Consider the following 27,004-nt stretch of genomic DNA (forward strand, 5'->3'; position numbering starts at 1 on the left):
GCACTGCAGTACAAGCTCCCCACCCCCATGATCTGACCAATGCCAACCACCCCAGCTTCTCATCCCTTCTCCTGTTTATATTCCAGCCGCCTCCCCTTCCTTGGGTTCCTCCAAAATGAACTCGTTCCATGGGCTCTCCTCACTCCTTCCACACTTTTGCAGGCCTGGCTCATCCCTGTCATCCAGGTCCCAGCTCAAAGGTTTAAGTCCCCTCCAAGAGACTCATTCTGATGTAGCCTTTCCTCCACACCCAAGTCACGTGACTCTATTTTCATCGTGCTTATCACTATCTCAAATTATACAGAAATGTTGTTTCTGTGTTTCCATCCATGGACATATAAACCCCTTGAACGCTTTTATTTTTCCACCTTTGTGTCCTCAGTGATGATCATGCCTGGCATTAAATAGGTGCTCAATAAAATGGGTCAAATGAAAATGACTCTCAGTAAATCCCACTACCCTGATGCAGGCATAGAATGATGGAGAATTGGATTCAGCAGATCCAATACTGTCTATACCACTTACTACGTGTGTCTTTTAGCAAGTTATCTGACCCTCAATTTCCTCATCTGAAATATGTGGACAACAACAGTATTGACTGTAAGGAGCTGTACAGAGCTACTATCTGGATTAAATGAGAAAAAACACCTAAGCACTTGGCACTATGACCACCAGATGATAAGAGCTTAATAAATTATAGTGAGCTAGTATACGTTTATAAATAACTCTCTCTCTCCCTCTCTCTCTCTCTCTCACACACACACACACACACACACACACACTTTGGTGTTCATCTTCGTTTGCCTTAATGGTTCTACTGTCCCACCTTTGAGACCCCGTCTTGTGTGTTCTCATCAATATCACCTCTCAGGAGCAGAATCTGAGTCACTAACATTCTCTGACCAGTTCCTAACCCACCCCAGCATGGTTGTGAGCTTTTATAAGCCTCTTTAAGTGATTTACCTAAAAACATAAACATTCTCCCTCCAGTATAATACAGCGAGTTCAAGCAGCTTACATTCTGTGTACTTCCTCAGAGGTCCGTGAATAGTAAATATACCCAGGTCTATATAAATATCACGCAAGTTGAAAGACATAGAGTAAAATCATCTTTGCACTTACCATAAAAATCCTGTGAGTGCACGTTAAAGGGGTAACCTGCATTAGAACAAGATATGCCCCTTTTACAACAGGTACTGGCCGGGACAATTCAGTCTTTGTCATTTATTACTTTTATTTGGACAACATATATACATATGTACAAAATACCAACTGTCAGAATCCTCTTTTATAATTTCATTTGATTTACAAAAACGGGACAGCAAAATAACTTAGGTCACTAATACTGTACAAAAATAAAACTGATTAAACAGTTGTAAAGATCAGTATCTTACAGTGTTACAGATCATTCATCTGTTGTGAAAGAACATCTCAATCTATCCAGAGTGATGGGCGCTGTGCGAAATCTACCTGCAAACTGACAACTAATCAATTCCTGTAATATGACTACCAAATGTAATTCTCAAAAGAAGCATGATGTAGAGTTAGACCTTAAAGCTGGGGCATCATTCCACAGTGGTGAAGGGCTTTCTTCTTTTCTAACCAAGGAGAGGAGTTATCGTAACTCTAAAACTATTAAATTTTCCAAAATATGACAATTACTTACAGTATTAGATAAAACGACGTTTCTTTCTTTTTAAACACCTGCAACAGTCTTTCGAAAAATTCAGTTTGGTTAAAAAAGTAAACAAAAATTACTATCCTGCATTTGGATTTTTATACGTTAAATCCATGGTCTTTTTAATATAAAAAGTAATTCCTTCATAGTTTGAGTGTTCAATGAACTGTAGTAGTCCTATTTGAACCATATCTTGATATAGTAAATCTAATTAGAATGCTGGTTCCTGTTTTGTGGCATGTTAAAACAGGATTTATCACGAAGAATAAAAAGCCTTGAGTTTATACGTTACGTTACTATAACATGTAAGAGAATATCAAATGTGTGTTCTTCAACAACTTGAAAAGGCAAGTAACAACTTTTTTTGGGAAGTAAATTGTGCAATTTTTTTTTTTTTTTTTAAAACAAGTTGCTGCATTTATATCCGCCTAAGTAAGTGCTGGACGAAAGCCACATATAGATTTACTCCTGAAACTACAAAGATTGTCTTTCACTGACTTTGCTTGGTTTTCCTTCATTTCTTTCTGCGAGGGGGAAGATGAGTTTGTCCAAGTTAGCAGGTTGCTAGGCAACCCCAAACTCCTCACTCACTAAAAGGCAGCCTGTAGAGGGTCACAGGCAGAAACATTCCATGAGCTCAGTTAAGAAAGAGACAGCCTAACCTATTTCATATGGGAGAACAGATGTCCTTAAAACTCATTTTGGACACAGAAATTAAAATTTGGTTTAAAATAAGCGTTTCAAAAATCTGAAACAGAGGTAGAAAGTGTTCTTTATTTTTCCTGACATGTTTTCCCGTGAGAAAACACTTTCCTTTTTATCTCAATGGACCGTTCCCAGTCCCTAATGTTAAAAGCAGTTCTCTTTACAGAACTACTAATACGACTACATTGGTGAAACAAACAAAAATAAAACACACCATGCTAGTGATGGCTATTGGATTGGACGTCGGAGTCAGCCGTGACCCACGCCGGCTGTAGGAACCCACACTGGTTCTAAACTGTCAGGTGAAGTAACAAGTTCGCGGACAGGGAGGCACCCTGCGTTTGCGTGACACATCTCATAGCACACGTATCCACGAGAGTGCACCGGAGCTCCCTGTTTGAAATATCAGATAAAATTGCCAGAAAAGCACGATTTCTGACAAAAGAAAATGTAAACATTTCTCCCACGATCACAGCTGACTCCCCTACTTGAGGTTTCTTCTTAGCTATGAAAACAGTTCATTTTTCTGGCCACGTGACGGCCAAAATTAAGTTTGCAGGTAAATGGCGGATTACGGATGCAGTGGTTTAGGCCATTGTAGACACCTGGATACAAGACATATATAGTGGTGAGGCTTCTGATGGAAAAGATACAGTGATGTGTTTTCCTTCGTACGTATGGAAGTGTGCCTTTCGTTCTCCAAAAGGGACAGTTGTGAAGTCACCTTGGAAATCATCAGGGTGTTTTCCCTCGGGACTCACTCCTCACAGGGATGTGCTTTTCTTTTCACAGGTCAGCTCCCTTTTCCTTTCACACAACTCTTGCACCTGTTAATGGGAGTTTGTGGGAACATGGGAAGGAGACCGACAAATCTTTTCTCCACAAAATAGGTGTTTCCAGAGCAACTTAAGGTCATGCACCCACTCAAATAAAACCCAACAGAGTCAAAACCCTCTCCCTTCGTGGCATTAGAACAATAAGATGACGTTAACTAAAAGGATCGGAAAATTTGGAAAAGTTAATAGAGTTAAAATTCTGTTTGTTCTTTTTGAAATTAAAAAAACAAAAATACTACCCTCCTTCTCCTTCAGCATCTGTTGTATATATTCTGCCCTCACATCTCTGCCATGATTTCATAGGGAAATGTGTATACTGTAAAAAAAAAATAATAATAATAAAAAATAAAAAATAAAAAAAAAAGCAGATTATAACGTGGTTCCAAACAGAATGTCTGCTTCTATCCTTAAAGCATGTACTGAACTTCTTCATCCTCTGCATTAAGAAAATAAAAGTGCAGCTTATGTTCAAAAAGTACGAGTCATACAAAGCAAGGTTTCAAAGTTCTGTACTTAGTGTAACCTTTTGAAGGTTTGTCTTGATTAGTATGAATTCAGACTGCTTACCCATTGACTATAAGTAACTTTTTTTTGTTTTGTTTTGTTTTCGAGTCTTTAGATGACAGATCATGCTGGAATAGGTGCGCTCTTGCTTGCGTAAAGACAGCTGTGCTATGGCGTGGTGGGTGGGTGGGTGGGTGGGTGGGCGGCTGGTTGTTCTTTGTCTCAAAGGTTAACGTGATTCAAGAGAGTGGTTTTGCTAAAGAAACTGAAGCACACTCGTCATTACATCGAAGAGGGTAAGAAAACAACTCTGAGAGACAGCAAGCAGGAAGGGCCCAGGATCACTGTGTGATGCCACAGGTCAGCTCACCCAGTCCGACATATGTACACCAGTGTTGAATCTTTAAAAGTCTACCCCGCTCCTGGCCTTATCCCCCCTCCCCCCGCCCCCCTCCGCCCCCCACCCCACCCCCCCAAAAAATAAAGGAGAGAGAGAGAGAGAGAGAGAGAGAGAGAGAGAGAGAGAGAGAGAAAAAAAAGCATTTGCCTTCCCTCCAACAGTCAGAGACGGTCAGAGTGCCTCTGCTTGGGGACCAAGTGTGGACTTTGATCTCAGGCTACGCTGTGCTTTTTAGAAAACCAGGCGGGGGACAGGGGGCGGAGGGTGTGACCGCGGGGCGGTGACTGGGGGGGGGGGGGGCGCGCGCCCCTCCCGGGGTGGAAGGGCGGGGTGGTGGTGGCGGGGTTGGGAGGGTGCTGGGGGGAGGGGAGGTGACAGTCCTGTCCGGCGGGCGCGCCCGGCCCTCACAAGGGGTTGGCCAGCGCCTTTTTGGAGCGCTTGATCATACTGGGGTGGAACTCGGTGTGGCGCCGGGCGTGCTTGGTGAGGTGGTCGCTCCTCATGAAGCGCTTCTCGCACAGGGGACAGCGGAACTGCTTCTCGCCCGTGTGCGTCCGGTAGTGGCGCGTCAGCTCGTCCGAGCGCGAGAACTTTTTAAGGCAGTCTGGCCACGTGCAGGGGAAGGGCCGCTCACCTGCGAGAAGGGAGGCAAGACAGGGCGCGGTGACACAGCACATCCCAGGAGTGCGCGCTCCCAGCCGCCCCTCCCCACCCCCGGGACCTCAGACAGTGACTGCCTTGGGACCGGCATTAAGCCGCCCGCCCCGGGGGGCACCGAGCAGACGGTTCCGAGAAGGTTCCGAGAAGCGTCTTCTCGGAGCACGTGAACTTGCTATTTTATGCCCCAGGGATCCCTGAGAGCCTTGGACATTCTTATTCGGTTGCTCAGGTTCTCTCCCAGAATCAAAACCCTCAGCTCTTGGCACTGTGCCAAGCACTATGGACCTCAGGCCCGCACTGTGGACCTCAGGCCGCACGTCCAACCAGCCCCCCACCCGGAGCTGCGACCCCCCTCCAGCTGCTGAGTGCCCTGGCCACCCAGCGTCTATGTCCCCAAGCCTGGTGACAGCCCCCTCCCCGCCCCCAACAGGAAAGCTGGCTTGCTCCTGAGCACCTCGGCCAGGAACACTTTCAGGGACATGAAATCTGCTTCCGTGCAAAAGGCCTCGCTTTAAGTCCTATTGCCTTAACACAAAACAGCTGTGTGTTCCCTCCTTTGGGTGTCCGAAGACAGCTATCGTGTCTTTTTCTGATCTCTTGTTTAGACTCAACAATCCCAGTTTCTTTCATAGAACAATGAACCTCATTCTAAACTGTTAAAAGAGAAGGGCTCTGCGTGAGTTAACTCACTGAATGCTCACAGGACTCCCCGCGGAGGTGGCCCATTTCACAGATGGGGAAACAGGCTTTTAACACCTGCCAGGTGTTTCCAGGGCGCCCCTCCCACCCCCCTTGTGGTCGCTTTCCTCAGATTCAGCATATTGTCGCACCAAAAATGCAGCGAAGCCTCACCCTCCAGACGTGAGCAGGCCACCTCCTGGCCCCGGAATGGCAGGAGAGGGCCTGTGCCCACATTTGCCCGGGTTGCGCGCAAGCACAAAGGCGGAATGAGCTGTTTAAGAGGAGAGTGTTGTGTGCTCCTCTTGTGAGCGCGCCTGCCTGCCTGCTTCTCACCTCCTTCTAGCAGAGCCCAAAGTGGATGCTTCACAGACCCAGGGCTACAGGCTCCTGCCCTCCACAGAACTCTCCAGAAGAGTACATGTTTTCTCACTCCCGTCCCCACCTTCCTGGCTGAGAGCTGTCCAGAGTGGTGCATCTGAGTCATCCAAATATTATTCATCCTTCCCCTCCCCCCGGGCCAGCTTCTCCTACCCGGTGCCAGAGATGTAGACATACTGATAATAACCACAAAACCAAACCTCTGTCAGCTTTGTGACAATTTCCACATGGCTAAGGTTTTATTTGCTAGTCTCCCCGCAGAACAATGGTCCTCACACCCTGTGCGACCTCCTTGTTCTTATGGGAAGCCCGGCATGGGCACAACGAATCTGTGTAAGTAGATTCGTTATATGTGGGTCTGTGTGTAAATCCCCACGGAGCCGGGGGCTGAAAAGCCACAGCAGCACAAGGCAAGAGCAAACCAGCGAATGCCGAACCAAGGTGGACACGGGTGCTGGGGTGAATGAGGCATGAGGATGCTCGAAGTCTCCAGGAGGGCCCCCAGCCCCCCAAAACAAAACAAAAAGAAACCTTGCTTCAAACCCAAACCCTCTGAAACACTCAACGACGTGGAATCCAAAACTACACTTTCGCGTCTTCTGCTGGACCCAACGGCATCCTACCCGGTTCAGAACTTTGGAACAAAAGGTGGAATGCAGTTTGCCACAGCCCAGCAAGGTTGAGCCTCCTAGGACAAGGACAACATCATGTGTGGTCGTGTGCTGTTTATACTGCCGTGCATTGAGTAACTGCCCATGCGCATGCTACGTATGTGTGTGCATGTGTGTGTGCAGAGCTGAGTCTGTTCATCCTCCAGATCGCTCACATGACCAAAGCCTGCTCAGAAGTTCCCGGATCGCTGGGGGGAGACAACTTCTGCCTGTTGCAGAATGAGACGGCCACCAAGTCCTCTTAATCCCGTGAGGGGTCTATGGGAGAGATGTTCTTTTAAATATGTTCTGTTAACATATACAACAAAGGGTCAGAATTCACACAGCAATGAATTTTATAACTATAAAAGCAAACCAACCGAGACCGAAGTGAACAACCCTCTCTTATCTCTCCGTCCGGGAGCTGTTCTCTCCACTGCTTTATGATTTGGTGGTGAGGGAAGCGACCGAAAGGAAAAGCTCAGTGTTTTCTCAGTGCTTGTTAGGACAAAAACTCATTGGAGGGATTTTCTCGGAGGAGTGGTAATGTGGGTTAGCTTACTCACTGGCACATGTTTCTTTCAAGTGAGTCAGGAGAGGAGGTTAATTTATTGGAAAGGATCTGTGTCCACTGTGGGGAAAAATGGATCAGAAGACGTCTCTGCTGTGGGCTGGATTGGAAAAGAAAGAAGGCACTCCTCCTGTTTTAGGAAGATGGCTTTGTGGAAGCGATACTCAACGGAAAATTGTCATGAAGCCTGAATCGGCTGTAAGTACAGAACTTACAAGCATTTATGCTTACAATTCACAATTCACGTATGTTTCAAGTGTAATCAGAGTCCCTTCCCATTGAATTCACCTTTGGTCTAGCTTATGCCTACCCTGTCTTCACTGCCCTCCATGGTTGTCACCACGTGACTGCTCTCTTCCTTCTAACCCAGATGCTGCCATTGACCTAGCATCTTTATCCCTGTTGCAGAGAAGAGGGGACCACCTAGTGAGCCCAGAGCAAATCAGAGCCAACAGCAGCGTTTGTTAGACTCATATTACTTGTATAATTCAACCTTACAGTTTCTAAGCATTTAAAAAAAGATCTACTTGTCAGTGACTTCCTAGTGTAAAGGCTCCAGGATCGTTTTGATTCTTCTTGGATCCCTTGGAAAAACATTAGGAGATTTTTGGTCAGTGATCTAAATCAGGGGTTTAGCAAACTACAGCCCACAGGCCAAATCTGACCTACCGTCTATTTTTGTAAAATTCCATGAGCTAAAAATGGTATAAACACCATTCTTCTATTTGGTTTTTACCAAATAGTTGGGAGGAAAAAATCAAAAGAATAATAATATTCTGGGATAGGAGAAACTTTGATGGGATTCAAATTTTCGCGTCCATATACAAAGTTTATTAGGCCAGAACCATGCTCATTTGTTTCTGTATTATTATCTCTGGCTGCTTTTTCACTATAACAGCAGTCTCACATGGTTGCAACTGAGACTGTATGGCCCATGAAGTCTAAAATATTTGCTATCTGGTCACTCGTAGACAGTGGGCGGACACATGATCTCAGTCTGAAAATCTGAACTTGTAGCTGGTGTGCACCAGAGTTTGCAAATCCAAACATCTTCAGGAATCAGACACATAATAAAAATGGGTGTGGCGCGCGCCTGGGTGGCTCAGTCGGTTAAGTGTCTGACTTCAGCTCAGGGCATGATCTCATGGTTCATGAGTTCGAGCCCGCGTTGGGCTCTGTGCTGACAGCTCAGAGCCTGGAGCCTGCTTTGGATTCTGTATCTCCCTCTCTCTCTGCCCCTCCTCTGCTCATACTCTGTCTCTCTCAAGAATAAATAAACATTTTTAAAAAATTAAAAAAATAAAAATGGGTGAAATGCCAGGTGTATTAGAACATGGATTGTAGTGGAATCCATGGCCGACTGGACGGCTCTTTGTCCCCTCAAAGGCATTCACATTCAACACTTTATAAAACACTGTGCCAGTCAAACAATGCTTGCGTGCAGGAAGCCTGGATTCTTCTTGGAGACTTACAATTTGTATCCCTTTGAAACCACCTACCTCTTTAACCCAGTGAAGAGTTTGCACACAACCTACTTTGGGATACATTTCAGCCTGTTAGCTAATAATAGACACATAATAAGGTATCATCCAGAAAATGATACACGTTTTGCACCTAAGAAAGTATGGAATGGAGAAATCGTAGGTAGAGAAGGAACAGAATTTAAGGCTGCATGGGACCAGAGATGGTGGGCAGAGAAGAGAGGCCTGCCTGTCATCTTGCAGCCAAGGGGAAATCAAATCAGGCCTTTCTTTCAGCTCAGCGCTAAGGCCCACAAAGAACAGGTAGCCTTCTTCACACAGAACGAATCATATGGCAAAGCAACTATCAATTAAAGAATCTTTAAACTTGTCTTTAGTATTAATGAGCGAGCTACCATCCTCCAGGGGGGTTGTGGAAAAGGAACAGACATGTACTAGTGTTTTATTTCTGGCCTTTACAGGAAAACATAGCCAAAGGCAGTGACACAATAAACTCTTGCTTTACTGGAGCAGAGCTGTTAACAGCACAAGTTCCTCTGCGTTCTCATTATTTATACACCACTCCCCTCCCCTTTCAGCAACGCGCTAAGCACCTCTCGCTGACAGACTCCGCTCAGGGTATAAAATAAACTTGATCAGAACGGCTACTGAATACTGCACCTGGTGTGTAAAAGACTTCCTTTGCAGAGGCAGGTCAGGCCTCCAGAAGGCTCCTGGGCCTCCAATGGGTTCAAGAGAAGTGGAGTAGAGCCTGCTGGCTACGTGCTTGCCTGCTTAGCACAAAGGACAGAGCCTCCACCGCGCTTCGTGATTAGTCGACAAGCCAAGTGGGGAGTTCTCCATACAGAGGGAGAAAGACTACAGTGGGAGGACTGCTAACTGGCTATACTCAACCCCCCTCCAGGCTCCCCTGAGTTCAGACAGGCTGCCCCTGGGGTACTGGCCTGGGGTCCAGGAGACCCCTGCTCTCAACGCACTGCTTTCCCACCTGGTTCTCCTTCCCTTCCACAATGCCACAGAAGGACCTAAAATGGGCTAAAAGCAGGAAGGTTAAAAGTACAAACTCTGAACCTCCCAATTGCTTCTGACAAACGTAACTCCATCTAGTAAAACCAGAAGGGATCTCTAAAAATGCCAATGAAGAAACACAGCTTCTCGCGGATATACAAAATCAGGGCCACTTCTTCAGGAAAAAGTAGTGTTTTTTGATCGAAAAAAGCAAGTAGGATTCCAGAGATAAAAGGATAATTTGATATTAGAAAATCATATTGATATGGTTCCCTGTTTGAACGGACTAATACATCCGCTCCTACCCTCACACACAGAATCTCTTGAAAAATGCAAAATGGCGTTTGATAAAATTCAACATCCATCCCTAATAAAAAGCTTTTAGGAAAATAGAATGATTCCTTAACAGGATAAAAAATATAGATCTGAAACCTTTTCCTAGCAAGGTCAATAGTAAAATAAAGGTAGCATTCTATTAAAGTCAAGCTCAAGGCATGGATGGACACTGCCCCATCATTATAGCTACTTAATGTTGTTTAGGAAAAGTGAGTGAGCACAATTAGATAACAAAATAAGACGTAAATCACTGGAAAGAGAAGGTCGAATCAGAATTATTTATAGCTGATACAACTTTCTATCTGGGAAGTCTCAGAACAATAACCAAAAAACTAATATAAATTAAAAATGCATTCACAGGTGTAAGTATACGAAAGAACAATGGTTTTCTTACATGCTAACCACAGCCAATCAGGATAAGCCTACGCTAAAAGTTCAGGACCTGCATGAAGAAAATCATAAAACTCTGATATAAAGGAAAATGAATATTGGAACATTTCTCATGTTCTTCGATGGTAGGACTCAATGGCGTGAATGTGGCAATTCTGTGCAGATTCATCTATGAATGTAACACGTACCATAGAAATTCTTTTCTCGTGAACCTGACAAAATTATTCTAAAGTTAATTTGGAAGACTAAATACACTCAACTCGCCAAGAAAATTTTGCAATAGAACAACAATAAGTGAGCACTTGCAATACCAGTGATTAAAATGTATGATTAAAGCTGCAATAATTGAGATAGCACGAGACCAGCACAGGAAAAGACGAATCAGTGGAACAGAGTCAAGTCTGAAAATAAACCCAAGACTCGACAGGGATGGGGGTCTTTCAAATTAGTGGAGAAATGAATGTTTAATTCAATAAATGGAATAGACATCTGGTTAAAAACATTAAATCTGGATCCCTGCCTCATACCTTTCCCTTCAATAAATTCCAAACGAGCTCTATACATAAATGTAAAAAATAAAACTGCAGAGGTGAGAGAAAATATAGGCGACTATTTTTAGAATCCTGAAGTGGGGAGAAGACTGTATAAATACGAAACCAAAGGCAAAATCCTATTTGAAGCATAGTTTTGAGATACAATAAAAAATTTTAAACTTCTGCATAGTAAAAATATATATAGGTGAAAAATTTTAAGAGCCAGAACACTGAACTAGTAAAGGAAATTCCAGCATAAGACAAAAAGTTAAAATCCGTAATATGAAATGGACACTGAGAAATCAAAATTAATAACCCAATTTAATAAAATTGGGCAAAGCTGCAAACAAGTAATTAATAAAATAAGACCTACCAATGGCCAATAAGTAAATATATGGCAATATATTCAATCTCACAAGTAACCAAAACATGCCAATTAAGACTCCAATGAAATACACATCAGGCTGGTGAAAATGTAAAGAAGTGTGTTCACAGACCTATTGCTGATGGAGGCATCAGGAAACTGACCTTTTACTGCATGAGTGGGACTTATAACTGATCTAGTGCTATTTGGCAATGTATTCATCTAGGAATTATTTTTGGTAATAATAAAGAACACGGAAGTATACAGGGATACCAGCATTGTTCATAAAAGCTAAAACTTGGTAACAACTTAAATGTCTGACAATAAAGAACGGGTTTGATACATTATAGTGTATCCATAAGGTGGGATAATATGTACTTGTTACAAAGATACTAGATCATTACAGAATGAAATGGAAAAATGTTAGCAATACCCCACTAAGTGAAAAGGACAGAGTATTATCTGCTGTATAGGTATATGGAACATCTATGGAGAGAAAAAATCCTCGAAGACTATACACAAAACAGGAGCAGTAGCTATCTACAGGTGGGGCGGGGAGGGGAGGATAAAGAATAACATTTTCTTTCTGTAATTTTCCAGTATTTTCTGATTATTTTTGTAAACAGTTAAGTACAAATTTATGAGACAAAGTCAGAAAAAAGTCAACAGAAAACAAAGGAAGCATGCATTTGAGTTTAAATGTTTCCACAAATGGGTGGATCTTTGATCAAGAATATATTCTACCTGGAGAAGTGGGGGCCGGGTATTTATTTTCTATTGAGAAATTAACACTCCCGTGTCCGAGACCAAAGTAAGAAGGATCATTGTTTCCTTCTCAAATTGTTAGAAAGTGAGAAACTTTCAGAACGTACTTCGTGTGTTTTTTCTCACTCTTCCTTCATCCCCTCCTCTCCTCCCTTTTCTATATATGAAGGGAAAACTGCCCTCCAAGGACAGACGAGAAGGCCCCTCCGATGCAGTGTTAATAGGACAGTAATGGTAAGGCTGCCCCACGGAGGGGTGAGTTTGTTGGGAAGCAGGGCAGTGAGCGTGTGCAGAGGTACAAAGCCCGGGGTCCAATACAGGGTTCATGGGTGAGACTGGCTGGCCGCATACCCACACAGACCTGCCCAGATCCCAGGCCTTCGGCACCCCCATCCAGTTGTCCACTATCATCTGTCCTCATTCCCCACGGGAGAGTCAAGTTGACTTGTGGGTATAAGATGGGAGCCTTTGCTCTATTGTTTTTCTTGTGTGCTACCACCAAGGGTGGAAGTGCCCATGGACTTGACAGAGGAGGTATGTAGGCCATCTTTGGGAGTAGACAATTCTATGCTTCCCTGCGTAAATCGTTCCAATTAATTATGACCTCAAAAATCAAGAAACCAAAAGCCTCTTGTTTGCTCCAGAAAATATTGCTACCTACATATGCATATGTAGATGTTCTGAAAACACAAAAGCACTTGACCAGGCCTAGAAGCATGATCCTGCCCGAATGCCACCCCATCATACTGCCATTTGCTCTCGGCCCCTCTCTGAATCCCTCTTGTGATCTGGTTTCTTTTTATATTTTATTTGTTGCTACCACAGAGTCATTTTAGAGTCTGAATGTGAGATTTTACTTCCCGGCCCCTGTGTTTTTCTGTGGAGGGAGGCTTGCCTCATTCTTTAGGTTCTGAACTGGGAAGTGTGTCTGTAACATCTGTCACATGGCACTTCTTCAATGCAATGTGTTGGCGTCCAGGAAGCAAGCCCGTCCGAATATTGTGTGTGTGTCCCCAGCCTCAACTGATCTGTCAGACAGCTCACGCGCTGGGACCTCAGACGTGGAGACGGCACACAACAGATTCGGGACTCTAGGCAAAAGGTATGTCCCGGCATCTCGGTGATACAGTCCCGATCTCAGCAACTCTGCATCGGCACAGGTGGAGTGACCTCCCCACAACCACATACACCGAGGTCCAGGCCCAGATCTGCTGGTTCCCATGCCCACATCCTTCCTGCCATCCCAGAGCACACCGCTTCTGCCCAGTTGTTTGTGGGAAAGAGAACTAATAAATGAACCCACTAAACATCGAACAGGATGTAAGCGTTTAATGGCAAAACTATCCTGAGAACACAGATCCTTGAATCTTTGCATTCTGGGTGCCTTTTGTAACCATCGAATTCAAACCTGTCATGTTTCAGATCGTACTGACTCAGGGCAGATTACTTGCCGAGAGATGAGAACCGGTTTTCTTTTCCTTTTTCTTTTCTTTTCTTTTCTTTTCTTTTCTTTTCTTTTCTTTTCTTTTCTTCCCTTTCCTTTCCTTTCCTTTCTTTTTTAAATGTTTATTTTTATTTTTGACAGAGAGAGAGACAGAGCATGAGCAGGGGAGGGGCAGAGAGAGATGGAGACACAGAACCCGAAGCAGGCTCCAGGCTCTGAGCTGTCAGCACAGAGCCCGACGCGGGGCTCGAACTCACGGACCGTGAGATCATGACCCGAGCCGAAGTCGGACACTCAACTGACTGAGCCACCCAGGGGCCCTGAGAACCGGTTTTCAAATTCCTCCTTCGGTTTGGAGCACAAGACAAGATTGGATGCAACACAAGAGCAAAGGCCCTAACTCAAGGCAGAGAGAGCCTTCTAGTACGTGATTCTCTCATTCTCTTATTCCTGGGCTCTTCCTTCCAGCTGGATTGGCTTGAGGGGCAGGGGTGGGGGTGGGGGGCAGGCATTTACGGGTTTAAAACAAGTAAGTGCTGCTGAGCTTTAAGTTTCAAAATAGGGTCTGAAAAATGGAAAGCAGACCTTGAAGTCCTTAAATTTAAAGTCTCTTGATTGGCCAGTGCTTCCTACCAAGACCTGAGCTATACAGAGAGGCTGGAGGGGCTGAGTTTGGAGAACAGAAGTAGAGGTCTCTAAGAAGTGCCCCGCATTCTCTATTCTGCTAATAACAGGGGTGGGCAGTCCCAAGGGGGCTAACCACTGCTGCCCACACCAGCCCCTCTGGAAGGTCCCCACAGGCCAGGACACCTGAGGGATCAGGCCCACGACCCCACAGTTGGGAGAAGGCCACAGGGGTCCTTAGTCACAGAATGCAAGGATCTATCACCTGCAGCCATTGTACAGCGATCCTCTTCAGCAGAGGATGCCCGTGCATGAGGACCAAGACCCAAGCTAGAGCATGACACCCCAGGGGAGACCACCCAGGTCAAAGGACGGTGCTCAGCGGACGGTGTGCAACATCGACAGCCCTTTCCTGATGCCAAGATGCCAAAAAAAGAGGTGGGCCTCTTACCGACCAAATGCTAGATCACTCCCAGGAGAAAGAAAGGCAAAGGGAGAGGGAGAGACAACTCTTATTTTGCAAACACCTACCCAAAGAAGAACACCATTCAATAGAGAAGTGATGGAGACACGCTGAATAGGATCAAGAGGAAATTTCTCAACCAACAGCACAGATGGGTGGGGGTGAGGGTGGGCTCGAGAACCCAGTTCTGACTGCGGACAGTTACACTGTGCACACCCCGGGTTTTAGTGGGGAATTCGTGCCCAGTGCACACAGGCACTTTGGAAGGGCCCCTGAGACTTTCGGCATCCTTAGCGGACACAAAGATAACCTTTCCGTTTGTGCACTTAGGTGAAATCATGTGGCATCCACAGTTTCCGGTCTGGAGTGGCCGCTATCCAGAGGGCCGGATCTCGGAGAATACCATGGGCCGGCGACAAAAAATACAGGAGATGAGACTGCCGTCTTGTTAGAAAACTGTCTGGTCTACCTGCCAGCCAGGCTGTGGCACTCGCCACGACTCAGGGGGCCTAGTGATGCTGTGGCACTGTTGTCAGCCTCTTGTCCCTGGGCTCAACCACTGTAGGACACTGCCGGCCCCACAGGAGGGCTGCGATGACCACAGGCCATGTGGGCCACTGTCAAATCATTTTTCAAGCTTTAATGGAGTGAGCCATTAATTCATATTGCCTGGGCCCCTGGGTGGCTCAGTCAGTTAAGAGTCTGACACTTGAATGTGGCTCAGGTCATAATCTCACGGTTCTGTGGGTTCGAGCGCTCCACTGGGCTCTGTGCTGACAGCATGAAGCCTGCCAGGGATTCTCTCTCTCTCCCTCTCTCTCTGCCCCTCCCCTGCTCATGCTCTCTCTCTCTCTCTCTCAAAATAAAAAAAAATCATATTGCTTGGTGTTTGGTGACCACAAAGCTTGGAGGGACTCAGCCATCCGAACTTCCCCAAGGAGTCCCCCTGCCCGACTCCCCCCACATCTTCCTCGGGAAGAAATAACTCAGGTTAGAGGGGGAGAGCCCACGTTTCTGTATGCTGGGGACCCCCTCCTGCCCCCCACCACCCTGCCTTCAGAGGGATAATGCACACCAGACAAGCCTCTGGTGGCTGGCCACTGGTAAGATTTATGACACGAAAGAGAGGAAGCCAGCTCTTTCTGCTTATTTTCGTTAGAACAGCAGTGGTACAAAACTACCGTAGAATTATGGCAGCATAGGGATTTAAGTCATTTTTATGTGTTTTTTGTAAGTTATTTTTAAGAGCTAATTTTTGCCTCTTACAATTTATTATGGTGTTTTTGTTGGGCATCACACGCTGAATAGACTCCTGAATCCCAACGGGAACTGTCGTATAAACAGCCCATCTTTGTAAAGATGGGGCCTTTATCTATTAACACACAGGGTGACAAACGTTCACGTAAGCACAACTCATTTCTCTGGGCATTAAAACAGACAGACGGCTGGAATTCAGACCAAGCAAATGGCTCTGCTTATCACACTGCTGCTGTTAACCTTATTCCACGAGAGGCTTTGGGTACTGGCTTCTAGAATATCCAGAGAAGAGGACATACAGGTATGAGCCTGAGCACGTGAAATAACATGTTGAAATAACCTATTTCCTGCAAAGACCATTTAGTACATGCACTGGTGGCCTATCTTTTAGGATGAATTCCAGAGACAGTTCAGAGTCCTTTCTGTTCAAAGAGGAGGGGAAAAAAGTGCTGTCATACTAATCTGTCCCTCATTTTGTCATACTTCTGCTCTTTGGACCATCCTGTCTATAGTTCTACGTGGGCAGACAGAGTGGGTATCTGTTGGTTTTGCCTGTCTGGCATGCATTGCCTCTTTTGGGTACTAAATAGCACACCTTGAATTTCCTTTTGGAAACCACCCCTTCCCCACTCTAAGTCTATGTGATTTCGGGGAGGGGAGTAACCCCACACCCCAAAGCTTGATTGAGTTCAGGGACAGACACAAGGTTCTGACTCCACTGTGAAGATTGAAGCCTGTGACTTTTGCTGGAATCATTCGGGAAGGAGAACTTTCCTTCCACAGGGCTTGCTGAATTGGCAGGATGCGAGTCTGCTGATGGCCACCTTACCGCCGTCCAGAGACAGGCTGCACACGGATGAAGCCAAAGCAGAGGACAGCAGGGCTGAGCCAGGGAGGGAGCTAGACACTGAGTAGTCGAATCCAGAGATACCAGAAACTAGAGCTACCCCAGATGTGTTGGCAATTTGAACCCGTCAAATTTTATTTTTTATCGAGCCAGACCAAGATTGGATTCTGTTGTTTGTGACCAAGAGTCCTAAGACAGCTGCAGACCCAGGACGAGGTTCTTTTTCCATTGGAAGGAAGAAGGCTCTGAATAACTACTGGAAAGTATAGGATAGGTCTGGTCAGAGTCCAAGATTTCTACAGATATTTCTAACCAACGTTCACAAATATCATCCATGAGCCAGAGTCAGAACACAAGAGTAGAGAGCTAACCACTGGTAGCTTTGGAGCCAAGTTCAGGAGAGCCATGCAAAACACAGGGTTGCTTCCCACCGGTGGAAGGAAGCCCCAGGGGTCCAAGTGAACAATTCGGGCGTGACTCCAGCAGCTAGAAACATGCTAGGAAAATTCCAGAGTAACCTTGGGGCTAAGGTAACTAACTCCAACTCTAATTCCTCCTATAAAATGGGAGTAAGAGTACTTTCCTATCTCATAGGACTTCTGTGAGTTTATACAGGACAATGCATGTAAACTATTTGGCTTAGAAGTTGGTATATAATAAATGCTGGATGTTACTGCTATTACTGATATTATTACTAATAGGACTACTACTAATATTAATAATTTTCTACTATTGCTGTTATTCACAACATTGGCAGTGCCTGCTTTCTGCATGTAGCCCAGCTCTACGGGTGGAGCGGTCGCTCAAGAAATAAGTATTATTCAAATAAATGACCTGCTGCTGGACAGATCTGGAATTGTAAACAAAAATTCTAGGAACATCCAGGGCTTCTGGGCAATACCTGTAACTTATTTTTTTACTTTTTCAATACATTTTATTTTTATTAAGTTTATTTTGAGAGAGGGGGAGAGAGAGAGAGAGAGAGAATGTGCGGGGAGGGTTGAGAGGGGCAGAGAGAGAGAGGGAGACAGAGAGAATGCCAAAGAATCCCAAAGAATCCCAAAGAATCTGTGCAGTCAGCACGGAGCCTCCCACGGGGTTAGATCTCACAAACCACAATATTATGGCCAGAGCTGAAACCAAAGGTCAGACACTTAACTGACTGAGCCACCCAGGTGCCCCCTAAATTATTTTTTAATTATAATTCTTGATGTGTGGAGACAGTGTCTGAAATGTTTTAAATACCTCATGTGATTTAACTTGCAGAGCAATTTCATGAGGCTAGAATCACTGAAACCCATTTTATAGATGGGAAAACTGAGGCTCAGAGAGTTTTCGCTGTACCAGAGTGGCAGAGGCGGGACTCAAGCCCAGGTCTAAAGGCCCCGAAGCCCATGCTCTGCTCTCCCTACTGCAGGAGAGCCCCCTCCTGGAGCTGCCCTGCATGCTAACTCTCTAGGATGGACTGGTCTCCCACCTACTCTTCTGACTACCTCCATCCCATCGGAGCTGGCCCCCTGAAGGGAGGGGGTGAAACCTTCTTTTCTCTTTCTTTGAACCAAGATGATCCATACAGTTCTTTCTAGTCTTTCTAGTTCTGAAATGTCCATAAAGCTTTTTTTTTTTTTTTTTTTTGTCCGTTGCCTGCCCCTGGGACTCTGGGAGGCACTCACTTCCAAAACAACAGAGACTTGCCTTGGAAAAATGTTCACACTTTGTTTCAAACAAAACACTGCTGCCTGCATTTCAAATCCCTGTCATTAATTTTGCATGGCTTAAGCTCCTGTCTCTTTATTTTCATCTATGTAAAGAATGTCCTCATTTTTTAAAAAGGCTCAATCAGAGACGAATTCCATTCTCCTGTTCAAATCTGTGATCATTCTCAATTTTATATTAAAAAAAAAAAACAAAAAAACAAGCAAAGACCCACTGGCCCCAGGCATAGATAGCTAGTGAGCTAGCTGGGTCTTGCAGTTCTAGAATCTTTAGATTTCAGATTCAGACGTTCATTTCCAGGATCCCAGAGGCTCACATACCTCACGATGAACCGAGACCCAAAGGGAAGCCTGTAGGTAGACCCTCGTGGACATGGGTTCTGAGCACAAATGGAAATGAACGGCTGGTAAGATCCCACGCCTAAAAAATGGATGCACCTGACTCCCTTAGAGGGGAAAGCATTCTCTATGAATAATAATGCGAGTCCTATTATTTGCTGAGGGGACTGCTTGAGGCCAGGATAAGACAAATGTTTACTCTTGGCCTTAATGCACCAAAAAGGTATTAAAGTTTCAGGAGGGCTCCGGGAAGGGCGGAGTAGGAAATCTCACTGGCACTTGGCCGTGAGCTGGTTCACACTGCGCGGCTCCCATAATAAAAGGGCAGAGGTCCCCAGGCTGACTCCACCTCTGCCCTTTCGCTGGGTTAATTTGGCTAATGCGAAGCAGCTCTTTAAACCAAGATTTAAAAAATGTTAACCGCAGATTGAAATTCTCAGGAGACCGTGGTGGGGGTGGGGGTGGGAAGAATCAAATCAAAGCACTGCAAAGAATTCACAGCGAGGGAAGGTCTCCACGTGGGCCATGCTCTGGCCTTCCGCACTCGTCTTAAACAGCCCTTCAGAGTACGTGGCGCCCTCTTGTGTTGCTGAGGAAACCGAGGTTCCCGGAGACCTGGCCGGCCGTGAGCCCAAAGTCACGTGCCTGTCAAGGCAGCCGGCTAGCCTCCCAACAACCGTGGGCTGAGCTTCCAACCCCCTCAAGGGCCCCAACATGCTGGCATGGAACAATCCCCGTATCTGAGAGGGTGGCCATACCCTCTTACACAGGCCACACGATGGATGTGATGCCCTCTCAAGGTCACTTCCAACCTCCAAGTTCTATTCTTTTGATACAGACAACTGCTGCCGTCAAGTGCTCTGAGCTAGGCCTTGGCCTGTGACTAACTTCCCAGCAAAGAGTGGGGCGGAGCCAGAGAAAGGACTGCTCAGAGACCACTGCAGAAGATCCCATTTCTTTTCTTTTAACCATCTGTGGGGTTTTTTTTTAATTTCCCCTTCCTGTTGCCCCTCCTTTTTGCGTGTGTTGCATGGAAACAGAAAGTGCCTTTGTACCAATTACTAGGCACTAATTTACGTTGTTCAGTGGGCGCTGGGCTTGCTGGAGAAACACTAGGATAAGGTGGGAGGGTCGGATGTGGGGGAGGACGGAAGCAGCAGAGGCCTGGAATGTTGCTAGCTTTCCCTCCGAGCTGGAGAACCGGCAAGGGGAGGGGGAAAAAAAAAAAAAAAACCCTGAAAATTTGGAAGTCAGGACTAACGAAAATGATAAAGCTGTTTTTTTGTGGGTTTTTGTTGTTTTTTAAATCAAGGACGCTAGTGATCATAAGGCATTCAGAAGTCCAAATAGAGGGGCTAGAAAGCCAACTCTAAGCAGGGCACACCAGCTTGCTTCAGGGGCTCTTGGAAACGTGAATACTGGAACCCACCCACCCACTTTTCTTCTCCATGGACTTATTAAGGAAGACCACGGTCAGCCACTTTCCCAGTGTCATAGATGGTTGTCCCTGGGAAGTTGCATCTGGGAATTTCCCACAGACGTTGGCAGGATGAGTAGTTCTTGGGATACGCGGCGACAACTGAGACAAGAGTGTTAAATCTGACCCATAGGTTCAGAATCCAAGGATTCACTTCCCTCAGGTCTTTACATCTGAAGGTAATGGGGTGTGGCCATCCAAACGTGTCTGGGCTTGCTCTGCTGTCTTCCCCCGACCAGCCCAGCTGCTTGTCCCCTCCCCTCTCCTCCCTGCTCATGGAAGATCCCACAGGAAAATAGGAAAACAGGGGAATGGGGTTTTCACCCTGTAATTGTACTCCATGTGTATTTGCTGTGGTGAAACAGTAACCCTGCCAGCAGCAGCAGGTTTTTAAGGCAACCCCACTTTGCTTTGGTTAGGACAGCTAGAGGGGGGTGCCTGAGGACATGGGGTGTGAGGAGGAACAGCCTCTGGTCCTTCCCAGCTCGGGGACTGGCAAGGAAGAGCTGTTGGGTCCCCCAAAAGGCCTCAGTCCCCAGGGTGAGGTCTCAGCAGCGGGCTGGGGTTTGGGCAGCCTTCCGGGCCATCCTTCCTTGGAATCGAGGAAGTTTCAGCCTCTCATCTGCAAAACCCAGAAGCAAAGTCTCTACTGCCTCCTAGGAATCCTCAGAAATCTATCATCCTCTGCAGCTAGAGGCCATTTGCAGCTTTTTGCCCTCTTCTCGAATGTGGACTGTCACTTTTTTCCCCGACAGGATACATGAGATTGTGTCTAGACAGTCTCACTGGGAAGCAGGGTGGATATCGCCCCAAGGGGGCAAAAATTGGATCTTTGGCAGGTGAAAAAAGTCTTAGCTATGACAGTGGTTTGTGGCCTTCTAAAGGGGCACGATATGCGGACAGCTCTGTAGTACACCTGAGGCGCTAAAATGTCACGGGAGGGGAGGACAGTTATGGGGGAAAAATGTCTAAAGCTCCTTAGGAGAGAGAAAATGGGGGGGGGGGGCGGGTAGAAAAACAATGACCTGCAAGCTCCCACTCAGGCGAAGCTGTGAAAGTATTTTGGATGCAGCATGTCAGGTTGTGAAATACCAACAATCCACATCACTGGGGGAGCCCTGTGGAAAGAACGTGACCGAGAGAATGTCCCCTCAAGGACCAACACACACAGGGCCTCCCTGCTATTTATGAAGAGAAGAGCAAGAGGCAAAGACTGGACAGGGGCTCAAATTAACAGCCGGGCCGGCCCGGCCCAGAGGCCACTTCTGAGCTAAGGCCCCTAGTCTAGGGCCTGTGGGGCCTGTGGCCAAAGCGAGACCTTGCCCTGTCCCTGAACGCCTGCCTGTCTCCTGGGTCACGGAAATAGGTCCTTTCTCATACCTCTGATGGCATTAGACTCTCCTGAACCAAACAGTTGACTCTAAACCTTTTGCAGTAATTATAGGAGAAGCTCCAAGCGGGCTCAGAACAGGCCAGGGCACCTGTATAAGCACAATTTTAAAACTTTGGTCTCAGGGAAGGAACACCCTGGCTCAGGGAAGGGACATTCCTAAAGAGGCCAGAAAATCTATTTCCAGTGTTGGAGGAGACCTTCTACAGTGGGGCTCTTCGGATGCCTTCTGCCAGATATTCTCAAGTATCCTGGGAAGACGTTCAAACGGGATAAGGAGAAAGAGAAGCAACCACTCTTGGGAAAAGTTTTGTTAAGTCTCGTGTCTCGTTGTTATACATGAATGTTGTTATGCTCTATTAAAAAAAAAAAAAAAAAAAAAAAAAAGTACTGTTTTTAAAACTCTTTCTGTAGAACCGAAGTGTGATGATTGGAACTTTGGCCCTTCTGGTTTTCAGAATCCCATAAACAGTGTCCTCAAGTCAACCCACTGTCACCATTTGGGGAGAGTCGACTTAAGTCTTTCCAAAAAGAAAGTAAAATTGCGCTTGGTGTGAAGTAAATAGAACCTAAGGTTTCTATCACTGAGATGTCAACGGAGCATGAGTCTGATTACATCAGCTGGTTCTAAAGACTTTGATCTGGAATTTGGATGTGGTTGTTTCCTTCCCCCAAAGATATCCCACCGTCCATAACTGTTCAAGGTGACCGAAAAGTCAGGAAACTTAGGATAAACTTGTTTTTTTGTTTTTTGTTTTTAGTGTTCATGGAAGGGTTGGGGACGCGTGGGTGTGGCAAGAGTGTCTGGGGGGTCAGTGGGTATTTGCGGAGCCAGTTGGGGGTGTGTGCTCAGAGGTGGTGGGAGTGTTGGTGTGAGGGCTGTAAGGGGACGTTCGTGTGTGTGCCTGTGCACGTAGGGGAGGGCAGTGATGTGGGTGTGGGTCTGTGGGGGGTGTGCCAGGACAAACTTAAAATTGGTTGCATTAAAAAAAAAAATGCTCCATACATTTTCAGGCCAAGAACTCTAATGGATCTAATTGTTAAGCTGAAACATGACCATAAATACCTTCTAAAGTGTATTTAGATCCAAAAGTCTTGAAACCAAAAGGAATGTATTTGTGGCATTTTCCAGATTAACCATGGAGGTACTGCTTACACTTTAGAGGCACACTGCGTGAGAAGGATATCAGACCTAAAGACTGAAGAAAAGCAAATTGAGCAGAGTATCATAAAATGGGAACTGAAATGTGAACTGACTGACATACTACTTAAAAATATGTTTATTCTGGGTTCCTGATTTTTGAGGATGCCCTCTCTGTTACACACAAACAATAAGAGCCAGAATTTCTTGAGGGCTTTCTGTACATGGAATCCTATTAGCTGCTTTGTCTATGTTATTTAATCTTTGTTCAAGAACCTCTGGGTTCAGAGGTAATACCCTAGCCAGTGGATTAAGAAACTGAGGGTCACAGAAGGGGTAGTAAACTCGAATGCCAACAGAGATGATGTAAATGATTAAAATAAAGGTCACTGCCCTCTAAAGAATGATCAGTTCAAGCCAGTTGTTGCTGGGTAGGAATTCAGGCCTAGTTTTGCCAGATTGATCCATTTTTCCAGAGAAGCCAGAACTCTGGATTTGTGCCGAATCTTCTGATTTTTAGATGTTAGTAACTGATTCCATTTTTATTAACTCTGTGTTGGCCAAGCCAAACAGATCTGCAAAGCACATTCGGCAGCAGGCCTCTAGTTTGAAAAATTTTGAATTCCAGTAACCTACTGAAGTTTTCTTTCTTTCTTTCTTTCTTTCTTTCTTTGGTAACTTGCTGAAGTTTCTCACACCTGGGAAACAATCGGACAAGTGAGAACCCAACTCCAAATCGAGTTCCTCTCTTAGGACCCTACGGAGGTAGCAGCCCTGGATCAAATGCAATTTCCTTTAAATGATTCAACTTCTCAAGCCCCTGGTTCTATGGAAGTCGTGGCCCTGGGAGGGGAGCAAGCAGCAAGCAGGAAGGACTCTTACTGGGCCACGCTGAGCAAGGGGGTGTGGCCGGAATTTTAGCTGTTAAAACCTTCACAGAATGCAGACTTTCCAAGGGCTACCTCCTGTCCACCTCCTGGACTGAATACCAGCCAAAGCAAACCAGGAAGGTCCTTCCCTCGTTTCTCCCCCCTCCCCGAGACAATCTAACTAGAAGCCGTATCAGAAACTTCCAAATGCGCAAGACCTACACATCTCTTAGTTAGAGTATCCTTTCCACATGCCTTCTTTCGTGGGAGTATGCTTCCCACCATATTTACAGAGGCCGAGGTTTTTGTTCGACCATGTCCTGGTATTACAGAGCCCCCAAAACATAAATAAGACACCTGCTATCACCATATCACTAGTTCCAAAGGACTGACTGTAGCATTTAAAATGGGATTAACATTTCACTTGGTTTTCCACTCCTGACTGTGTAAAAGGTTCTCCTGGAACAGCTGAGCCAACGTGCCTTATGGAGAATTAAAGAGCACCACGCATGCACGCACACATAAGCAGCCATTTCTATAAATGCCTGACAAGATCACTCAGCTGAATGGTTTAGAACTCCGGGATTCTTTTTTTCTAAGTCGCAAAGAGTCGGGTAGCTCACACAGAAACACTGCAGGTTCCCCAGCTACCCGCCTGGGCAGCTCCCTGAAGGAGAAAGTGCCTTTGCTCAAGGTGGCAGGCAGTGAGTGTCCCTGTGAACAACTGAACTCCGGGAACATGGCTGACGAGGCCAGGCCCGCCCAACAGCTGTTGGTGAGTAACACCCTCGGGTTAATATACCCCTACTTGACCCTGGGGAAGTCACGCTAAAGGTCGCATCCCCCAGCTCAGGCACACATCTGCCTCTCAACAACCTTACAGATACAAACTTGAAACTGCTGTTTTGTGGCAACTTGGGGATGACAACCCCAAACAAAGCCTGATTTTGCATTAACCATGGAGGAAATTCAGCTTTACTCCTTTGCCAGCAGCCACCTCCACAAGAAACACGTCCAGAGGAAATAAAATCTGAAATGCAGTTACGTGGCCTTTCTTTTAAGAAGCAAAACCAAAGCAGACCAACCAAGGATCATTTTAAAACCACAGGCCCAGGGCCTCATCTTAAAAGTACCAACAATTACACCCCAAAATGACAATACTTTTCTAAATAACTCCAACAGCCTCTTAAATATGGTGTCCTAGGATAGAAGGAAAAGAAGTTCCACGGAACGAATGAAGCCCTGTGCTTCCTTATCAGAACAGCAGTTGTAAAAAGAACCTTACTAAAGATGGTGAGATAGCAAGGCCCAACCCTTCCCAACTTTTTCCGAGTGTGTTAAACAGAACCAGCAGAATCGGCTGACCGAGGTTCCCCCCTTAAGCCTCCAAGCCCCGTTCAGTACTGCATATGGCTTTCTGGCCACATTCCTTGGGTCAGCCCTTGCCTTCTGCTGTCCCTGGGAGACACCCTTGCACGAGGCCTCCAGGCGTGTTCTTTACAGAGCCTTGACCTCAGACAAGGGCCACACCTCCTCCCTAACTATTCAGGGGAAGGGTGCCACCAATCATGTGGAAACGAAAAATCAGCCCTCAAACCTCATTACAAAGGCCAACTAATCATGAAGTTAACCCACCGACCCATCACTTGATCAAACTCCGGTGCTGCCTGAAGCGGTGTTATTTTAAACCTCCCCGGGGACTCTTGGCCAAATTTAAAACCACCTTGGCAAGCCCTGAAAAGTAGCAAGCATACGGCTAAATGAGTCCTTAGTCATCCCTAAAAGGCTCCATGTAAAGTGTGCCCTTCTCCCCAGGTTTTGGCCATTCCGCTGCAATCCCTCCACAGAACCAAATAAGAGATACGCCACTCGACCTCCCCAGTGCCAGCGTCTGCCCGGGTGGGGGTGGCCCCACCGTCGCGGGGTGCGGGAGTCCTGGGGGGGCGGGGCGGGAAGGGCGGCACCACACTCCCCGCGAAGCCACGCACAGGGGCTGGCCCTCGACACTCACTCTGCCCGCCAGGTTAATGCCCTCCATGGCTTCCAGAGGCTGGAGACAATTAAGGAGAGAGCGAGCTTTCCGTCTCTCTACACGGTTCAATTATTTAAAGAGTTAAACAGCATCTCATCCAAAATGTTGGCACCCTTGAGGCCGAGCGTGGTGTCCTTAACGCCCAGGAAGGCCGCCCGGCCAAAGGTTAACTAACCCCAGAGCTGGGTGGGAGAGAGAGGGAGACGCCGCTAACCTGTATGCACTCTGTAATGGGCTTTGAGATGGGAGGATTTTCCATAGACTTTCCCACAGCCACTGTAGGGGCACTTGTGCCTCTTTTCGGAGGCGTGTTTCCCCTTCGCAGCCACTCCAGGGTGGAGGAGGGAGAGCGGGCTGGGCGCGCTGCCAGGATCCTGTCTCTCCTCCGGGCTGTGAGAAGGACTCGACCCAGATTCGGTGGTCACGTCGCTGTCGGATCCCATATCCTCATCCGGACTCTCCAGACTGTCGCTGCACACCGAGGGGGTCTGGATGGGTCGGTACTTGTTCAGGTCCAACAAGCTCTTGGCGATGGTGACCAGAGTGCAGTAATCCTTCCAGGTGTCCCCCGGGTCACCGTGCTCCTTGGTCACCTCGCGCTCAGGTAGTCGCAGTCGCTCGGCGTCCGGAGCGCCCCCATGCTCCGGCACCGCAGCGCGGTTCGAAATGGAAACCAGACACTGGGCAGCCACGAAGTCCATGTAGGCGGCCGCGGACATGGTGCGGGCGACAGCAGCCCCGGCGGCGCGGCCGGACTCGGCGGTGGCTGCGGAGGTTCGGCTCGCCCTGCCCTGGCCTCGGACGACGAGCGCGGCGCGGCGCGGCGGCCAAGGGGGCGGGGGCGCGGGGCGCTTCCGACTCGCAGGAGCGCGAGGCGACCTCAGCCCCTCATCTTTACGTAACCGGCAGCGCCTCCGCACGCAGCATCCACGGCCCCGGGCTCCGCCGCGCTGCCGCCGCTCGCTCGCCGCCGCCCGCGCCCCGCGCCCGGCGCGATCCCCCCGACGGGCGCGCCGGCCGCTCCGAGCCGGCTCCCTTGGAAAGGTGCCACACGTGGCGGCCGCAAGTTTATGCGCTTGAAAACGCCCCCGAGGCGCTGGGAGAGGAAACTGCAAGAGAGGTACACGCCCTCGGCCGCCTCTCCGTCGAACCGAAGCCGCGGGACATTCAGCCGACCACCCGGGCGCGCGCGGCAAGGGCCGGACCGAGCGCGGGGTCTAAGAGACACTTTTCCCCCAGTCCGCGGACGCCTTCTGAGCCCCTGCTCTGGCCGGTCCGCACCGTTCCGGCATTCTCTTGCTCAGTAACAATTTCGCAGAATCCCATCACGTCACAATCCAAACCCCCTCCAATTGGCCAGCGGGGAGGGTGATTCAACTCTGTTTACTTTCTCCCCCTGCCAGTCAGAACGGCCTTTCGGTGGAGAGGTGCGTCTAGAACTGAGGCGTGCGGCCAATCCGACTGTT

At 47.1% G+C, this 27,004-nt stretch overlaps 1 protein-coding gene across 2 annotated transcripts; it reads right to left on the minus strand.

The window, feature by feature from the left end:
- Window positions 1–1,214: 1,214 nt before the first annotated feature.
- KLF9 (KLF transcription factor 9) lies at window positions 1,215–26,954 on the minus strand. Of its 2 annotated transcripts, XR_008424141.1 has the most exons (3): window positions 25,753–26,954; window positions 3,787–4,757; window positions 1,215–3,535 (listed from the first exon to the last, which is right to left on the minus strand). XR_008424141.1 is itself a non-coding variant. In XM_019463622.2 (2 exons), the coding sequence occupies exons 1-2, from the start codon at window positions 26,255–26,257 to the stop codon at window positions 4,528–4,530; spliced, it is 735 nt and encodes a 244-aa protein (XP_019319167.1). In that variant the 5' UTR covers window positions 26,258–26,954; the 3' UTR covers window positions 1,215–4,527. The 2 variants fall into 2 exon arrangements, 1 of the variants encoding a protein (XP_019319167.1); XM_019463622.2 differs by having other exon boundaries at window positions 1,215–4,757.
- Between the last annotated feature and the right edge of the window lie 50 nt (window positions 26,955–27,004).

The sequence above is a fragment of the Panthera pardus genome, unplaced genomic scaffold (genome assembly GCF_024362965.1).
Source record: "Panthera pardus isolate Hobbes unplaced genomic scaffold, ASM2436296v1 HiC_scaffold_20, whole genome shotgun sequence".
In the NCBI taxonomy this organism is placed as follows: domain Eukaryota; kingdom Metazoa; phylum Chordata; class Mammalia; order Carnivora; family Felidae; genus Panthera; species Panthera pardus.

What these genes read in the sequence shown, in the direction of transcription:
- KLF9 (XM_019463622.2), bottom strand. Translation starts at nt 26,257, where the DNA reads ATGTCCGCGGCCGCCTACATGGACTTCGTGGCTGCCCAGTGTCTGGTT. An exon ending in CCATTACAGAGTGCATACAG is followed by an intron (nt 4,758 to 25,752) that starts GTTAGCGGCGTC and finishes CCCTTCTCGCAG; the next exon opens with GTGAGCGGCCCTTCCCCTGC.